This window comes from Oncorhynchus mykiss, chromosome 12 (genome assembly GCF_057628025.1).
Source record: "Oncorhynchus mykiss isolate SJ-2025 chromosome 12, ASM5762802v1, whole genome shotgun sequence".
NCBI lineage: Eukaryota > Metazoa > Chordata > Actinopteri > Salmoniformes > Salmonidae > Oncorhynchus > Oncorhynchus mykiss.
This window is the reverse complement of record NC_143033.1, coordinates 27366141-27384847: the sequence shown is the minus strand read 5'-3', so window position 1 is coordinate 27384847 and position 18707 is coordinate 27366141. Positions and strand designations below refer to the sequence as shown.

The 18707-nt window shown below is 41.5% G+C and overlaps 1 protein-coding gene across 3 annotated transcripts in view; it reads left to right on the top strand.

The window, feature by feature from the left end:
• stard8 (StAR related lipid transfer domain containing 8) overlaps positions 1 to 18707 on the top strand; it is a 41699-nt gene that overhangs the window by 20338 nt on the left and 2654 nt on the right. For all 3 annotated transcript variants that reach the window (XM_021623206.3, XM_090192113.1, XM_021623207.3), the window contains 11 exons: positions 282 to 363; positions 3589 to 3652; positions 3934 to 5246; positions 5466 to 5639; positions 6448 to 6607; positions 6841 to 7039; positions 7455 to 7665; positions 15300 to 15414; positions 15777 to 15998; positions 16756 to 16973; positions 17829 to 18005. In XM_021623206.3, the coding sequence (XP_021478881.3) occupies positions 282 to 363; positions 3589 to 3652; positions 3934 to 5246; positions 5466 to 5639; positions 6448 to 6607; positions 6841 to 7039; positions 7455 to 7665; positions 15300 to 15414; positions 15777 to 15998; positions 16756 to 16973; positions 17829 to 18005 (2935 nt within the window). The remainder of the gene's footprint in view (positions 1 to 281; positions 364 to 3588; positions 3653 to 3933; positions 5247 to 5465; positions 5640 to 6447; positions 6608 to 6840; positions 7040 to 7454; positions 7666 to 15299; positions 15415 to 15776; positions 15999 to 16755; positions 16974 to 17828; positions 18006 to 18707) is intronic.

Genomic DNA, 18707 nt, shown 5'->3' with positions numbered 1-18707 from the left:
GGACCCTGCCGTTGCAAGTGCCATGCTCTACCAACTGAGATACATGGGACCACCTTCAATGTTTAAAAGAGAGTAATATTTATGATCTCAGAGGTTGGTCGTGTTTTCCTAAAACCTGACCAAATCACCCAACAGTATAACCTACCCGCAAAACATACATTCATACATTTCATGTGGCCATATGCTGTTATTCTGGTGTTTTTGGTGCCGAGAGAGTAAAGTTCCCGTAAATAAAAAGTCTAAACACATCTATTAACATATTCACCTCTCTTGATCTGCAGCGGGACAGTTTCCTTTAGACATCTCCTCTGTGAAAAAAGACCATGGGTTTCTGGACCAGGATTCACTGAAGTCACTATGCAGGTAAGACATTCACATTTCCATTACCTTTCACGTCTGCATCCAAGTCTCATACTATGAGGTATGCTATACATTGTTGGTAATGATTTTGCAAATCTTAAAAATTAAGTTGAATTAAAATGATTTGTATTTGTTTTCTGGGAAGTATAGGAATCGCACTATAATGATGTGGATTGTTATTGTTGCTATTATAAATACAATCATTTATTTAAAACTTTTTGTTAAGAATATTTACAATACATATTCATACTCATATACATCTTTTGAGGTGTGATAAAGAGGGTTTTCACTGCTGGTCATTAACTCAAACATCAGTTGCACAAATCTATAAAAAAAAAAAACTCTGTTGAACAGCGTTCTGGTTGGTGGCAAACTATAACTTGAGTTGATAGACTTAGTGTGTGTTTGTGTGTGTGTGTGTGTGTGTGTGTGTGTGTGTGTGTGTGTGTGTGTGTGTGTGTGTGTGTGTGTGTGTGTGTGTGTGTGTGTGTTTCTGTGTGTGTATTTGTATGTGCAAGAGCTGTAGAGACATGGTGACGGAATTTCGAATCAAATCCCAATAAATCACCTGAGCTCCCAGAGTCACCATGCTGCCAGGTTGTCCTCAGAGGAGTAGCTATGAATCTATGCTCTCAGAATACAAATATACACTTCTAAAAAATATAAGAAAGCTGGGCATTCCAATAAATATGTAATTGAGAACATGGCACGTGTGACTAATCAAATGTTTCTCAAGATAAGCACATTTCTTATGAAAATAAAATTATTGAGTGATATTGTTAAATTGATTAGCATGAATCAGTGATATGTTTAAGATCAGTCTTATATCTCATTAATTATTGGAAGAATATCGTCAATGTCTTAGTTTGTCTTCAACACCAGAATAAATAAGGAAGGCAGAGAGAGAGAGGCCTTTCGATATGATACGATACGATACAATAATGATAAAGACAAACTTTTTTACTGTCTACCAAGTTCCAACTATGGAAACTTTGAGCTGTAAGATAAAAGTTGAACTGCTGTCTGTCTTCAGAAAAAGGACATGAATCAAGCATAAAATTAAATGTGTTAAAGTTCACTGTAGACTTTCTGACTCTTGAAATTTATGAAATTTAATTTGACACATTTTTCCTAAATAAACCTGTTAGTGAAATGCCTCACATACAGACTCATTTAAATCTGTGGTGCAGCAATTGACATGGTGTGAAATTCAGTCTGGGGTGGCGTGATGTAAAAATAAAACAGCCTGGCTCAAGGCCTGCATATCTGCATACTCTTGCTCTGAAAAAGTAATGCATTTTGAGCTATCAATGATGTGTGAGCCTTCTTGAATTTCTTTTTTTCTGGGGCGGGGGGACGGATGTTGGCATATGTGTTTTCATTCACTATCAAGTCGTGCGGGACCTAAAATAACCCCTTAAAAATATAAACTAATGCATGAAATGCAAACTGATCTGGAACACAATTATTAAGGGGAGCCATGGGAGTAGACCTTGGAAAACATTGAAAATATTACACATTGACATGAAAAACAGAATGTTTTGTTTTTGTGAATACTGACAATTTTATTTCTTATCAACTAACAAGCTAAGCAACCTATCTAAACAACAACATAACCCTATTTTTTAATGTTAATGTTAAGAAATTTGAAACAGAGAATACTGCTATTGTCAGATAATTTATAGATAGCTATCTACATTGAACAAAAATATAAATGCAACATGTAAAGTGTTGTAAAACTTAACATGTAAAGCTTAATTAAAATATCCAAGAAATGTTCCATATGCACAAAAGGCTTATTTCTCAAAAATTGTGTGCACAAATTTGTTTACATCCCTGTTAGTGAGAATGTATCTTTTGCCAAGATAATCCATGCCAGGTGTGGCATATCAAGAAGCTGATTAAACAGCATGATCATTACACAGGTGCACTTTGTGCTGAGGACAATAAAAGGCCACTCTAAAATGTGCAGTTTTGTCACACATCACAATGCCACATATGTCTCAAGTTATGAAGGAGAATGCAATTGGCACGCTGACTGCAGGAATATCCACCAAAGCTGTTGCCAGATAATTTAATGTTTATTTCTCTACCTTAAACTGCCTGGAACGCCATTTTAGAGAATTTGGCAGAACGTCCATCTGGCCTCACAACCGCAGACCACGTGTGCCCACGTCAGACCAGGACCTCCACATCTAGCTTCTTCACCTGCGGGATCGTCTTAGACCAGCCACCCAGACAGCTGATGAAACTGTGGGATTGCGCAACCAAAGAATATCTGCACAAACTGTCAGAAACCATCTCAGGGAAGCTCATCTGCATGATTGTCGTTCTCACCAGGGTCTTGACCTGACTGCAGTTTGGCGTCGTAACTAACTTCAATGGGAAAATGCTCACCTTCGATGGCCAATGGCACGCTGGAGAAGTGTGCTCTTCACAGATTAATCCCGGTTTCAACTGTACCATCCAGATGGCAGACTGCATGTATGGTGTCATGTGGGCAAGCAGTTTGCTGATGTCAACATTGTGAACAGAGAGGTTATGGTATGGGCAGGAATAAGCTATGGACAACAAACACAATTGCATTTTATAGATGACAATTTGAATGCACAGAGATACCGTGCCGAGATCCTGAGGCCAACTATCGTGCCATTAATCCGTGGCCATCATCTCATGTTTCAGAATAATAATGCATTTCGCAAGGATCTATACACAAATCCTGGAAGTGGATAATGTCCCTGTTCTTCCATGGCCTGCATACATGTCACCCATTGAGCATGTTTGGGATGCTCTGGATTGACGTGTATGGCAGAGCGTCCAGTTCCCCCCAATATCTAGCAACTTCACACAGCCATTGAAGGGGAATGGGACAACATTCCACAGTAGCCTGATCAACTCTATGGAAAGGAGATGTCACGCTGCATGAAGAAAACAATGGTCACTGACTGGTTCTCTGATCCACGCCCCTACCCTTTTTAAGGTATCCGTGGCCAACAGATGCATATCTGTATTCCCAGTAGTGAAATCCATAGATTAGGGCCTAAATGATTTATTTACATTGACTGATTTCCTTATGTGAACTGTAACTCAGTCAAATCTTTGAAATTGTTTCACGTTGTGTTCATATTTTTGTTCAGTGTAATTTGAATTGGCACTGCACTTGTAAACAAATCAAATGTTTGGATATTTCCTGTGTTTTTTCATTTGATCTCTTTCATTTCCATGTAGGAGGCTGTCAACCTTGAACAAGTGTGCCTCCATGAGACTGGAGGTCCATTTTCAGTGCAAACAGGTGAGTAGACCTGCACATAAGATCTGTCTGTCTCAAAGTTTGTTGTGTGCAGGCCAGCCACTAGATCCACTGCTATAGCTTGTTACATGTCTCTCTGACTTTCACAGTATATCTGAGTTTGCTTGACGGCCTTGTATATTACAATTGTTTTATTTTCCATTGTACAGGCACAAATAAGTATATATTTGCTTTGCACTTAGACATAGCCCTTGTCAATGCAAATGATCCTTCCCATAACCATGTTATAAAATGGTCTCTAATTTGTCTATCATCTGATGCAGAGTGAAGACTCTGAGGAGGATGACCTGTGTGCCATCAGTGACCGCTGGGCATTCCAGCGAGAGAGTAAGACATGGTCCCGACTGCGTACCCTCTCCCCACACGTCTCCACCACCCTGCACCCTTTAAGGGCCTCTGCTAGTAGTGAGAGCATCCTGAGTGACTTCAGCAACCTGGAGGTCACCTCCACCCACAGCAGTAGCAGCCTGAGTGTGAAGAGTGACAGAGGTACCACTTCCAGCAACCCCTCCAGTCAGGTCACCAGCACGGCAGAGCCCTACACCCTTACCTCCCACCATGACTCCCATGGTTCCCACTCTCCCAATGGATCTGCCTGTGAGGACCAGCCTGTGTCTCCAAAAGACCTGCTTACTGTTCCTGTCAGCAGAGAGAAGACCAAGAGGTGTTCCAATACCTTCCTGAAGAGAATGGAGTCGTTCAAGAGAAAGGATAAAGAGAGGGAAGTGACAGATGGCCAAGTTGTGACCTCTCCACTGCAGTTCCCTCTAACCCCTGGCAGTTTGCATTGCACTTCCAATGAAAGTCTACCTGGTTTAAAAAACAACACTACAGAAAAGAGCAGTGTAAATTACAGCAGAAAAGCTCATACTATCTGTCGTACAGGCCGTAGGTCCCCAGTTGTGGACAGAGCTAATGCGAAGAGCAGTTGGCTCTATCTAGAGGACTATGATATGGCAGGGTGGAAGGGGGCTAAACAGGTTATTCAGAAGAGTGGCTATAAAAATGGACTGGATTGTCTGGTTCATCTGCCAATGGACCACAAGCCAGGCACGTTCCCCAAGTCCCTATCCATCGAGAGCCTGTGCACTACTTCCACCTCTCATGAGCTGCGTGAATGGCAGATGGAGGACGTAAACCTCTCCCTGGGCAGCAGTCACGAGTCCCAGGAATTCAACATGTTTCCAATAAGAAGAAATTCGTGTTCCTCAGTGGGGAGCATCTATGACAATGTAAATGAGGCTAGTGGCAGTTCAGACGAGTTGAGAGAGAAGGTCTTTGAGCACCTGGATGATATCCTTCAACATGTCCATGGCCTTCAGCAGAATATAGACCAGTGGTCCAAGAAGGTGTGTCAGGAGCTCAGTGACAAGCATGAGGAAGAGGAGGACACTGACGAGACCAGAGAAACAACATTCTCCTCCAGCCTCCATTTTGAGGAGCAGTCTATGTCAGATGTAGGCACGATGGCAAGTGACTACGACAGCACCGGAAACTCTTTGAATGAGGTGGAGGATGTTGAGACAAGAGAACGAAGGGACTCAGGAGTGGGTGCTTCCTTAACCAGGCCAAGCAGGTAAACATACATTGTTATATATAAAGATGATAACATGTTCAGGTTCATCAATATTTCACCGAATGTCAAATAGCTCTTGACATTTAGACAGTATAATAGTAAAAACACATAAATTAATTGATTTAATCACCTCTAAGATATACCACAAATGGACACTCATAGCATTGCTATAGATCAAAACATTGACCTTTATTCCCAATGCATTTCCCCTCTATCTAGGAAGCTACGGTGGCATAGTTTCCAGAACTCCCACAGGCCGAGCCTGACTTCAGCCTCCCAGGAAATTAACCGCCAGTCAGCTGCTCAGCTCAACCTTCTGCAAAAGTTCTCTCTGCTCCGGCTCACTGCTATAATGGAGAAATACTGCGAACCCAACAAACATGGCTGGAGCTGGTGAGTGGATTTGGGTGTGGAGAGTGGAGATTGAAATATAGATAAAAGGCAGAGACGTAGGGAAGTGCACTCTATTATACTGTCCTTTTCATATGCATTTAGTCAGGTCAGTGAGTATTGTATTGTGGTAAGGATATTGCTTTTTAAAATGCATCGTATACATTTTTCCATATGGCAAGGCCTTTGATCTGCATTTATGCAGCTAATGTATAGTAGTATAAAAGAAAAACATGTTTTCCATAAAGATAGCTGTTAAAAAGTTAGATTTGTAAAATTTCGCAACTGTGTCTCATTCAGCCTCTTATTTCTCATGCGGATGACTCTTGAATCAAGAATCAATCACATCATACACAAAGAAACCATTATCTAGAATTGCAGTGGCCATTTTAACACACGATCAGTTTGCAGGTTTTATTCTCCATCCTAAAAGGTTCAAACTTTAATTTCTCTTCAATCATCAGCCATGTGCTGTCACCCAATTAGGCTTCATCCCATAGTGTAAAAGCATTATGTGAATATGCATCAGACAAAATTGAAACCGTTTTGTTCCAAAATAGACTGATTAGGATTTGGCAATAGACCAAACAGTTTTCATCCAAAAAAGACATCAGATGTCCAAGGAAAATATATAATGTTACCTGTGCTGCTGTTTGCATGGTTTCTACCCTTTTCCCACTCTGTTTAGACTACCAAATCACCCACAACACACCCACTTGGACAAGATTACATGTATTTCAGGTAACAAACTTTATGGTGATATCTAAATGAAAAGATTGAATCTAGTCCCCCTTTTCCTCTGTGTTGGCAGGTCTATTCCTAAGTTTATGAAGAGGAGTAAGGTCCCTGACTACAGGGACAAACAGGTTTTTGGTGTTCCACCAATCATCAATGTCCAAAGGAGTGGGCAACCCCTACCCCAGAGCATCCAGCAGGCCATGCGCTACCTCCGTAGCCAATGTCTGGAAAAGGTAGTCACTCTCATCCCCTCAACGTGAACGTGTTCCCTCATGCTACAGTGTGTGTATAACCTTATGATTTTAGTATGTGTTCCACTCCAGATATGTTATGTTACTGTATTTCTATTGTAGTGAGATTTCATGTACTTGGTGATACATTATATATGATAATGCATTGAGGTTTATGAATAATGCTAATACACCAATGACAGTATCAACTGTTTTTCACTCCTATTCCTGTCAAGGTTGGCATTTTCCGTAAGTCTGGGGTGAAGTCTCGGATCCAGACTCTGCGGCAGCTGAATGAAAATTCCCCAGACCACGTGAGGTACCAGGGCCAATCAGCCTACGATGTGGCCGACCTGCTGAAACAGTACTTCAGAGACCTGCCTGAGCCTGTCCTCACCACCAAGCTCACTGAAACCTTCCTGCAGATCTACCAATGTGAGTCAGTGGCTCTAAGTGTTCCCCTCTCATCCACTCTGGGAAGCTCTGAACCCCTGTGTCTGGTTTAAATTGCCCTTCAGCATACACTTATCAGATTGAAATCATTGACTAGATAAAGTCTCCTTTGAGAAGTCAATCAACTAATTGATAGGCACAGTAATCATACTGTACTCTATAATGTCCTCCAGCTTGGATTTTACAGCTAGAGTTAGGGTTTATCGAGGTTTTACAAACATGGCATTAAGTTACTGTCTGTATTTGATGTCTGGTTATGATATACATGGAATGTCTATACTGCTATAATTACCAGGTGCATTCAAATGTAATCAGTTTCGTCCTCAGTATCATGCTAAGATCTTAAAACCAACATAGCAATTCACATTCAGATGTATCTGTCATGTGTGTTTCCTAGGTGTCCCGAAGGACATGCGTCTTCAGGCAGCCCAGGCTGCAGTCATCTTGCTGCCTGACGAGAACCGGGAGGTCCTGCAGACCCTGCTCTACTTCCTCAGTGACATCGCCTCTGCCGAGGAGAACCAGATGACAGCTGGGAACCTGGCCGTGTGCCTGGCCCCCTCCATCCTACACCTCAACATCTCCAAGAAAGAGGGCACCTCCCCCAGGTATGTACTGGTATTCGTGTTTCTGTGTATGTTTTCATCATGGCATGTTTTGATTTGTTTTGGCATGTGTTGCCTGGCACTTAGGGGCAGATTCAGACTTAGGACAGTTACACTTTTCCTAGACATGCCTTTCCTATGCACTTCTCAGTAGTTGGTATTCAGACTTACCTATTGCAGGCGCATAATGCGCTCTACGGGTGTGGCTACCTTGCTCACACTAAATAACTGTAAATCAACTCTCTGAAAACCCTCCTACTTGCTGACCAACAGTTTTTCTCGATCTTAAGCCATCCCTTTAATCGGGTTTTCAGTAAATTGATCTTAAGCCATCCCTTTAAATATGGTGCAGCTTTAATAAGAATTCTGTAGACAAACTCACTAGAATACATAGAGAGAACAAATTCTGAACATATGGATCGATGAAAGAAAGTGGTCTAAATGCAGTATCAAATCAAATTTCACATCAAATCAAATGTATAGCCCTTCTTAGATCAGCTGATATCTCAAAGTGCTGTACAGAAAGCCAGCCTAAAACCCCAAAAAGCAAATAATGCAGGTGTAGAAGCACAGTGGCTAGGAAAAACTCCCTAGAAAGGCCAAAACCTAGGAAGAAACCTCGAGAGGAACCAGGCTATGAGGGGTGGCCAGTCCTCTTCTGGCTGTGCCGGGTGGAGATTATGACAGAACATGGCCAAGATGTTCAAATGTTCATAAATGACCAGCATGGTCAAATAATAATAATCACAGTAGTTGTCGAGGGTGCACAGGTCAGCACCTCTACCGCTGTCTCTAGAGAGTTGAAAACAGCAGGTTTGGGACAGGTAGCACGTCCGGTGAACAGGTCAGAGTTCCATAGCTGCAAGCAGAACAGTTGAAACGGGAGCAGCAGCACGGCCAGGTGGACTGGGGACAGCAAGGAGTCATCATGCCAGGTAGTACTGAGGCATGGTCCTGGGGCTCAGGTCCTCCGAGAGAGAGAATTAGAGAAAGCATACTTAAATTCACACAGGACATTGGATAAGTATATCTGGAGAAATACTCCAGATATAACAGACTGACCTTAGCCCCCCGACACAAACTACTGCAGCATAAATACTGGGGGCTGAGACAGGAGGGGTCAGGAGACACCATACCAGTCAAAGGTTTGGACACACCTCCTCATTCAAGGGTTTTTCTTTATTTTTACTATTTTCTACATTGTAGAATAATAGTGAAGACATCAAAACTATGAAATAACACATATGGCTACTTTGAAGAATCTCAAATATAAAATATATTTTGATTTGTTTAACACTTGTTGGTTACTACATGATTCCATATGTGTTATTTCATAGTTTTGATGTCATCACTATTATTCTACATTGTAGAAAAATAAAGAAAAACCCTGGAATGAATTGGTGTTTTCCAAACTTTTGACTGATACCATGTATGCATATTCATCCCTGTTTCAGCCCAAACTGGTAGATATAGAAATACACTGATTTTGTAGATTATTTTGACACATTTTTGGGTTAGGAAAGTATGCAAGTATGAATCATAAAAAACAGGTTTGGAGAGCCTTTATGGAAAAAATATATTGAGGAATAACAATAGTGGTTTAATTCATCCTGAAAGTTGCCATATTCAAGTTCAATCCATATAATGTTGGAAGTTGGAAAAAAGTGGACAAGAGGGGTTAAACAATAGTTCTATAAATCTACCCTAATCCTCACTAATCATTGAACTGTATGACAACGGTCCAGTCGTCGTGAATCATGCGCCAGGCTCCAGGTTTAAACTGCTACGCCTGGTCTGAGTTCCATAATTATTCAAATGCACTACATGTCCCAAATGATTGCACGTTAGCCTAATATGATCCACTATTGCTAGAGACCATTAGGAACAATCTACACTGATGTGACAGAGGAAAGAAAGGTAAACAGAATGGAATAAATTGATGCAAAATATTGGCCACAAATTGTAGGAAACTAACACTAAAGTGACACTAGACAGTAATTAATGTACACTGAGTATACCAAACATTAGGAACACCTTCCTAATATTGAGTTGCACCCCCCCCCCCCCCCCCCCCCCCCCCCAGACCAACCTCAATTCGTCAGGGCATGGACTCTACGAGGTGCCGAAAGCATTTCACAGGGATACGGGCCCATGTTGACTCCTTTGCTTCCCACAGTTGTGTCAAGTTGGTTGGATGTCCTTTGGATGGTGGATCATTCTTGATACACGCGGGAAACTGTTGAGTGTGAAAAACCTAGCAGCAGCGTTGCGGTACACAAACTGGTGCGACAGGCAACGACTACCATACCCTTTTCAAAGGCACTTACATTTTTTGTCTTGCCCATCCATGTCTCAGTTGTCTCAAGGCTTAACATTTTTTTTTTTACCTGTTTCCTCCCCTTTATCTTCACTGATTGAAGTGGATTTAACAAGTGACATCAAAGAGTGTGTTGGATAGCCATAGCCAGCTGGCTAATATAGCATCCCTCTCTGTTTGAGCCTGGTGTACACTAAACTTGCTAGCTGCATTGTCTAGCTAATTGAACATTTAAAAAAAATACAACCAAATAGAGCTAGCTCTCTCTCTCTTGCTTCTCCTAAATTTTGGAAGAAATGAATTTGTACAAAACTGTTCAACTCTTGTCTTTCTCTCTCTTTGACTCAACTACTCACCACATGTCATGCACTGCAGTGCTAGCTAGCTGCAGTTTTCAGTACTAGATTAATTCAGATATTAATTCTCTGATCCTTTGATTGGGTGGACAACATGTCAGTTCATGCTGCAAGAGGTCTGATAGGTTGGAGGACATCCTCCGGAAGTTGTCATAATTACTGTGTATATCACGTTTCAGGTAAGACCCAAATGCAGACTGTGTTGAAGTAACAGTGTTTATTACAGTAACAAGGGCAGGCAAACGACAAGTCAAGGCAGGCAGGGGTCGATAATCCAGAGAATGGGCAAAGGCACAGGATGGCAGGCAGGCTCAGGTTAGGCAGAGGTCGGTAATCCAGAGAATGGGCAAAGGCACAGAACGGCAAGGTCAGGGGCAGGCAGCGTGGTCAGGCAGGCGGGCTCAGAGTCAGGACAGGCAAAGGTCAAAACCAGGAGAGAGAGAGAAAGAGAGACTGGGGAAAAGCATGCAAATACAGTATGTCTTGACAATTAACTCAGTGTAAAGCACCAAGTTCCTGACATCTATCACCACTTTCACTGTGAGTTCAAATCCCTCAGAGAGTGATAATTTTTCCTTCGAAATTTTGATTTTCAATTGCAGTCATCACCTTGAAAATGAAGATTAAGAATGATAATAATCATACAGTATCATAATACATATATTGCATAGAGTGTATTCCTAAATGTAGGCCAATATATTTTTATATGCATTTTTGTAATTATCTACTTTGTTATTTGACTTCAGGACCAACAGTGGAGGGACATTTCCTTTAAAAAAATTACCCTAAATGGGTTTTGAACTCAACAACTGTCTTATGGTAGTTGGGTGAAAAAATGCTAACACATGACAAGACTACCATCGTCTTTGATTCCGTTTTTACGATGGATGTAGCTACAGTGGGGAGAACAAGTATTTGATACACTGCCGATTTTGCAGGTTTTCCTACTTACAAAGCATGTAGAGGTCTGTAATTTTTTATCATAGGTACACTTCAACTGTGAGAGACAGAATCTAAAACAAAAATCCAGAAAATCACATTGTATGATTTTTAAGTAATTCCTTTGCATTTTATTGCATGGCGTAAGTATTTGATCACCTACCAACCAGTAAGAATTCCGGCTCATAAACCTGTTAGTTTTTTTTAAAGAATCCCTCCTGTTCTCCACTCATTACCTGTATTAACTGCACCTGTTTGAACTCGTTACCTGTATAAAAGACACCTGTCCACACACTCAATCAAACAGACTCCAACCTCTCCACAATGGCCAAGACCAGAGAGTTGTGTAAGAACATCAGGGATAAAATTGTAGACCTGCACAAGGTTGGGATGGGCTACAGGACAATAGGCAAGCAGATTGGTGAGAAGGCAACAACTGTTGGCGCAATTATTAGAAAATGGAAGAAGTTCAAGATGACGGTCAATAACCCTCGGTCTGGGGCTCCATGTAAGATCTCACCTCGTGGGGCATCAATGATCATGAGGAAGGTGAGGGGTCAGCCCAGAACTACACGGCAGGACCTGATCAATGACTTGAAGAGAGCTGGGAACACAGTCTCAAAGAAAACCATTAGTAACACACTACACCGTCATGGATTAAAATCCTGCAGCGCACACAAGGTCCCCCTGCTCAAGCCAGCGCGTGTCCAGGCCCATCTGAAGTTTGCCAATGACCATCTGGATGATCCAGAGGAGGAATGAGAGAAGGTCATGTGGTCTGATGAGACAAAAATAGAGCTTTTTGGTCTAAACTCCACTCGCCATGTTTGGAGGAAGAAGAAGGATGAGTACAACCCCAAGAACACCATCCCAACCGTGAAGCATGGAGGTGGAAACATCATTCTTTGGGGATGCTTTTCTGCAAAGGGGACAGGACGACTGCACTGTATTGAGGGGAGGATGGATGGGGCCATGTATTGCGAGATCTTGGCCAACAACCTCCTTCCCTCAGTAAGAGCATTGAAGATGGCTGGGTCTTCCAGCATGATAACGACCCGAAACACACAGCCAGGGCAACTAAGGAGTGGCTCTGTAAGAAGCATCTCAAGGTCCTGGAGTGGCCTAGCCAGTCTCCAGACCTGAACCCAATAGGAAATCTTTGGAGGGAACTGAAAGTCCGTATTGCCCAGCGACAGCACCGAAACCTGAAGGATCTGGAGAAGGTCTGTATGAAGGAGTGGGCCAAAATCCCTGCTGCAGTGTGTGCAAACCTGGTCAAGAACTACAGGAAACGTATGATCTCTGTAATTGCAAACAAAGGTTTCTGTACCAAATATTAAGTTCTGCTTTTCTGATGTATCAAATACTTATGTCATGCGATAAAATGCAAATTAATTACTTAAAAATCATACAATGTGATTTTCTGGATTTTTGTTTTAGATTCCGTCTCTCGCAGTTGAAGTGTACCTATGATAAAAATGACAGACCTCTACATGCTTTGTAAGTAGGAAATCCTGCAAAATCGGCAGTGTATCAAATACTTGTTCTCCCCACTGTACGTATAATTCTTGTAGATGTTATTTTTTTTGTAAAAGCACATAGATGTGTACGAAACGGTAAGCAAAAACATGGAATTCTGTCATATATCCAGAAATGTGTCTTACGGCCTTTTGAATTTTGTGTAACATCAGTAGCATTGTCAAGGAAGCATCATGCAAAATTAGGGCTGCCAAACAGTTAACATAATTAATCGAGTTAATGATGATATGATATTACGGTTTGTTTCCATATGACTGGTTTCACATTCATCTCCGGGGATCATCTAAAACAATTGCTATGTGTATTTAGAATCCCCTTCTCCAAACGGATTATTCATTTACCTAACTCTTATCAATAGCTCATCAATTTGAATGTTTTTCATGGCATTTTCACCATAAACAACACAAAAGTCACTGTAACATACATATATTAATGCTCCCAATGTTTAATTAGGCCTACTTCCTCTGATCAATGATCTTGAAGTTAAACACTTGCGTGCAAGCACACACACACACACACACACACACACACACACACACACAGTACGTCCAACCGGCCTCACAACTGCAGACCACATGTAACCACACCAGCCCAGGATCTCCACATCCAGCTTCTTCACCTGCGGGATTGTCTTAGAACAGCCACCTCGAAAAATGAGGAGTATTTCTGCCTGTAATAAAGCCCTTTTGTGGGGAAAAACTCAATCTGATTGGCTGGGCAGGGGTGCAGCAATGCCCAGCCAATCAGATTGAGTTTTTCCCATTGCTGCGCCCCTGGACAGTCAAGTGAAATCCATAGATTAGGGCATAATGAATTGATTTGAATTTACTTATTTCCTTATATATACTGTAACTCAGTAAAATTGTTTAAATTGTTGCATGTCGCATTTATATTCTTGTTCAGAATGTTATGAATTCCATAGAAGATATTAACAACAGACCAGCCAGGTCTGAGTTCATGTAAAATATAATAGCTACAGCTTTTAGATCTAGCCTTGGCTACTTATCCATGTTCTTCAACTTGAACTAGTCACAAGCTGCTACTTCTACAATTGGGATAATTTGGTAAATCTTTTGATCTGAGAACAAAAAGTTTTCCTTCAAAATTGTTCTTCAAAATTTGCACGCATCGTGAACCAAAATAGGCTAACAACACTACCTGAAAAGGTATCTGTGCGTTAGAGACCTGCCTAAAGGTTTCCACTAGTCACCTAACGGTTTCCACTAGTTAGTCAAAATTGGCTATATCAAGAGAGAAAAATGGGGGAAAAAAACGTGCTTTTGGGTCTTAATTTAAGGTTAGGCACAAGGTCAACAGTGTGGTTAGGGTTATATGTAAATTCAGATTAGAAGATAAATGGTTTTTAAAATGGGCGGGGCTTCTGACTTTGTGGCTGTGGTAACTAGTGACGACCCCTCTAACGCCGAGGAAGCCCAGATTCAAACTCAACAGCTCTACAACCTTTATAATGCAAAAATACGTTCTTTGATCACCAAATAAATGTAGTTTCGGTGCGCAACTATCTTAATTTACTCCCATTACGGACGGTATGTACTTCCAAAATACTGTATGTGCTGAATAGTCATTTATTTCGGTTGCTTGTAAAAATAAATGTACACCCTTTTTGTAAGAACATACCGGCCGCCACGGGATTAAATTAAGATAGTTGCTCACCGAAACTACATATTTGGTGATCAACGAACGTATTTTGACATTATAACGCTTGCAGAGCAGGTGGAGAGGAGTTTGAATCTGAGATTGTGGCGCGTTAGAGAAGGCGTTCTGGGCATTCGAGAAGTCTAGATACGTTTAGCGCTACCGAGCCTGTCATGTGCTGTGTTTAAAAGGGTCCGTGCGGAAACACGTGCGCTTAAAAGGGTCAGTGCAACCCGCAATTCGGGGGGTTCCAGCATTCCTGCATCTACAACTTTGACAGCCCTATTCAAAATATATCGGCACACTCCAGCACATTCCACTTATCAAGACCATTGGTAACAAACTATTCAAAGCAGTTGGATGGTTTAACATTCTCCCTCTGGTGGCCAAATTGACCTTTAACAAATGCAATCGATGATGGCTCTACCGTTTAAAGTATATGATAGGTTAATACATTATTTAGTTACCAGATTTAATTATCCGCTCAGCATCGTGGCTAATTGTGCCAGGTTTTCCTATGAGAAAAGCTAGCAGCTATCCATTTAAGACCAATAGCTTAAACCAATGGTTTTAGCAAAAGCATTGACCAGTGGTCTTCCTCTTGGCTAAAGAAATGTACGAACTGCTGCATATTAACATCCTCATGGATGTATCATGTCAAAATAAAGCCCAAACAAAACTACAGAGGACTGACAGTGTTAGACCATTTCATTTCCTCTTGACTATTTCCTCATCGAAATGCTGCATATGAACAACATTGTACTGCTGTTGAACTCAAAGCTGAGAGAACGATTGTGATGTGTGTTGACTATGTTCCATCTTTGTGGAAGATTAATCCACCGAAGGGGGGCAGGGGTAAAACCGGACCACAAGGACCTGAGTGAGAACATGGCTGCCACTCAAGGACTCAGCCACATGATTGTGGAGTGCAAGAAATTATTCCAGGTATTATACAGAATATATGCACAGTCCTTGACGTAAAACAATCTCTTTTCTGAATAGGATGATCCCTCAGAACAATCAATCTGTAACAAAACACCACCCACATGCATTGACTATTTATTGTCCAAAAAATGTGAGCCATTTGAAGAGTGGTTTATTTTTTTAGAAAGCATTTATTTAAGAATAAATTAAATAGACATGGTTTTACAGTGTATAGAGTAAATGCCATGTCGGATATGAACTTGATGTACTTTCACAGAGGAATTCAGTAGGCTGCTCTATATGCAGCGTACATGACAACTGCTATGTACGTATTTTTATTAATTAAAAAAAGAACCCAGTTGACCTCTAATTTGGTGCGACAGATCCCTCATGAGATGATGCTGCAGTCGCGGAACTCCTATGTCGCAGCAGATGCCCAGCCACTCCCTCTCCACGGCTTGGGCCTGAACATGAAGGGCGAGCCTGTGGATTACAGAGCCTACCTGGAGGATAATATCCAGGCTCTACTGAGGGAGTCCACAGAGAAGAGCAAAGGATGGCACAGCGCCCTGGGCCCAGAAAACACAGAGCTGACATACAAGAAGGTACTGCTCAGTGACACTGCTGCATACTGATACTATGCTGTCTGTTATCAAACAAAACCAGAATGTACTGCTCAATAACATACTAGTGCAGAGGTCGGCAACAGACAGTAAGCCAAAACCGGCCTGCAAGTAATTTTTTGGGCCTCCAAAATTTGTAGCTATGATTTTAGTTTTTGGTCAACATTTATTTTTCTTTAGGAAGTCTGTTCCCAAATATTCCCAAATAAAAAGAGACATATGTGATCATGTCTCAATGTAATCAAGGTATGTATGAAATTATTGTTATTTTCAAATACAATATCTCTTTGGGCTTAGTTGTGGTCAATTTGCAGTGTACAAATTTTATAATTTACCCCCCAGACCATTCGCTCCGACAACAATCAGTCCGCGGCTGGATCTAGTTGCCTCCCCCTGCACTAGTGCGTACTAATATTTGTGTTGTCTGCAGGTCATTCAATCACAGGTCCATGTTTGTCAATGTTGTTATATTGAAGATACATTTTGCTTTGATTTTGCCCTGCATTGTCACAACAGTATGGCCTTCAATCATTGTATGATTGGAAAAGGTTAAATTCCCTTTTTTACCTTAAGCCTCCATGGATAATTGAATTTACCATTTGGCATAGCTTCTTTGGCTGTTAGAATGAAGTCAATTCTGTCCATTTTGAAAAGTGATGGCATGTTAGCTCGCTTGTTAAAGCTACAGTATACTTTTCAGTCCTGAGCCATAATCTCACAATCCATTTGTTCTATTCAGGTAGGGGACGGCCATCCCATCCGTCTTTGGAAAGTGACCACCGAGATCGAGGCCCCGCCCCAGACAGTGTTGCACAGAGTTCTGCGTGAGCGCCACCTGTGGGATGATGACCTGCTCCACAGCCGTGTAATCGAGGCTCTTGAGAACAACACAGAGGTGTATCACTATGTGACAGACAGCATGGCACCTCATCCCCGCAGGGACTTCGTAGTGCTTAGGTACGCATGGAGGACGAGATTAGCTCATCAATGATTGTCTGTCTTGCCTGGGGCTCTATCCAAGGCTTCATTTGGAGACATGGGTGGAAGGGCAGAGTGGCCAGAAGCCGATCATACATATGTCTGCCCTTTTCGCAGGGGTAGTCAAGTTGTCAGTTCAGTAAGGTGCGGTGTTAAAGGCCCAGTGCAGTCAAAAATGGTTGGAATAATACTGTGAAATTGTGAAAATTACTGTAAGATCTGTTGAAAAGACTGCCTGACACTTCTGCCTGTTTTGTTGGGATGGAGTTTTGGCCTTCCATGGGGACATTACTATGTTGTAAATTAGTTAATACACCAAAAGGAAAGAGAGTTCCAAACTTCTCTGCCAATAACAGCAAATGTTTTGTTTTGCCTTTCCCACTCAGACCACTCCTAGAGAGTTGATGGCATTTTCACCATAAACAACACACAAGTCACTGTAACATAATGCTCCCAATGTTTAAGGAGGCCTACTTCCTCTGATCAATGTTCTTGAAGTTAAACACTTGTGTGCACACGCGCACACACATTCTCAAGTACTGTTAAAGCTTCAGGCATTCTAAATGAGTGTTCTCCTAATTTCTGATTGGAGGGTTGACTATAAGAAAAAATAACTCTCTTGTTTGAGAAATTGCCCTTTGCTAAGAATCTATTTAGTTTATTTTATTACCATTTTAACTGAAAACAATCACAGTAAGGTACTTAATTGTAACCAAGAAATGATTTCATATTGAGATGAAAACTGCTGCATTGGACCTTTACATCTTGCCTCAGGCTGTTGATTTAAACCAAAGATGACAGTAATGACCCTTGCTGTATTTTTCTCCTGCTTAGGCGGTGGTGTAGTGACCTTCCTCAGGGCCTGTGTCTGCTAGTGTCCTCCTCTGTGGACCATGACAATGTGCACCTGGAGGCAGGGCTACGGGCAGTGCTGCTCACCTCACGGGTCCTGATTGAGCCCTCAGGGATGGGCCGGTCCAGGCTGACGCATTACTGCAGAGCAGACGTCAGGTAGGGATCCAGCTTCTCATCTATGCATTAATTTCCATTGGACTGGACTCATGTATTTCAATGATGATTTAAATGGCTAATTGATTAACTGCCTACGAACATAGTCTGTACATAGTTCATCTGTAAATAGCCCACCCAATCTACCTACCTCATCCTCATATTGTTTTTATTTACTTTTCTGCTCTTTTGCACACCAGTATCTCTACTTGCACATCATCATCTACTCATTTATCACTCCAGTGTTAATCTGCTAAATTGTAATTACTTCGCTACTATGGCCTATTTATTGCCTACCTCCTCACGTCATTTGCACACACTGTAAATAGACGTTAGTTTTTGCTATTGTGTTATTGACTGTACGCTTGTTTATTCCATGTTTAACTCTGTGTTGTTGTTTGTGTCGCACTGCTTTGCTTTATCTTGACCAGGTCGCAGTTGTAAATTAGAACTTGTTCTCAACTAGCTTACCTGGTTAAATAAAGGTGAAATAAAAAAAATAATAAAAAACATGTTGACCAAGATCTCATGCAATTCATTTGGAAGTTTCGAACATTGGCATAATTATCATTCAAATAATTATGCAACATAAACATGTTGTGTGAAAGAAACTCTAATTGCATTGAAATATCCTTCTGAGGAGTGGGGGTACCTCCCCTGCTATTGAATTGTGTAACTGGATACGAATTTCTTATTTGACCTGTT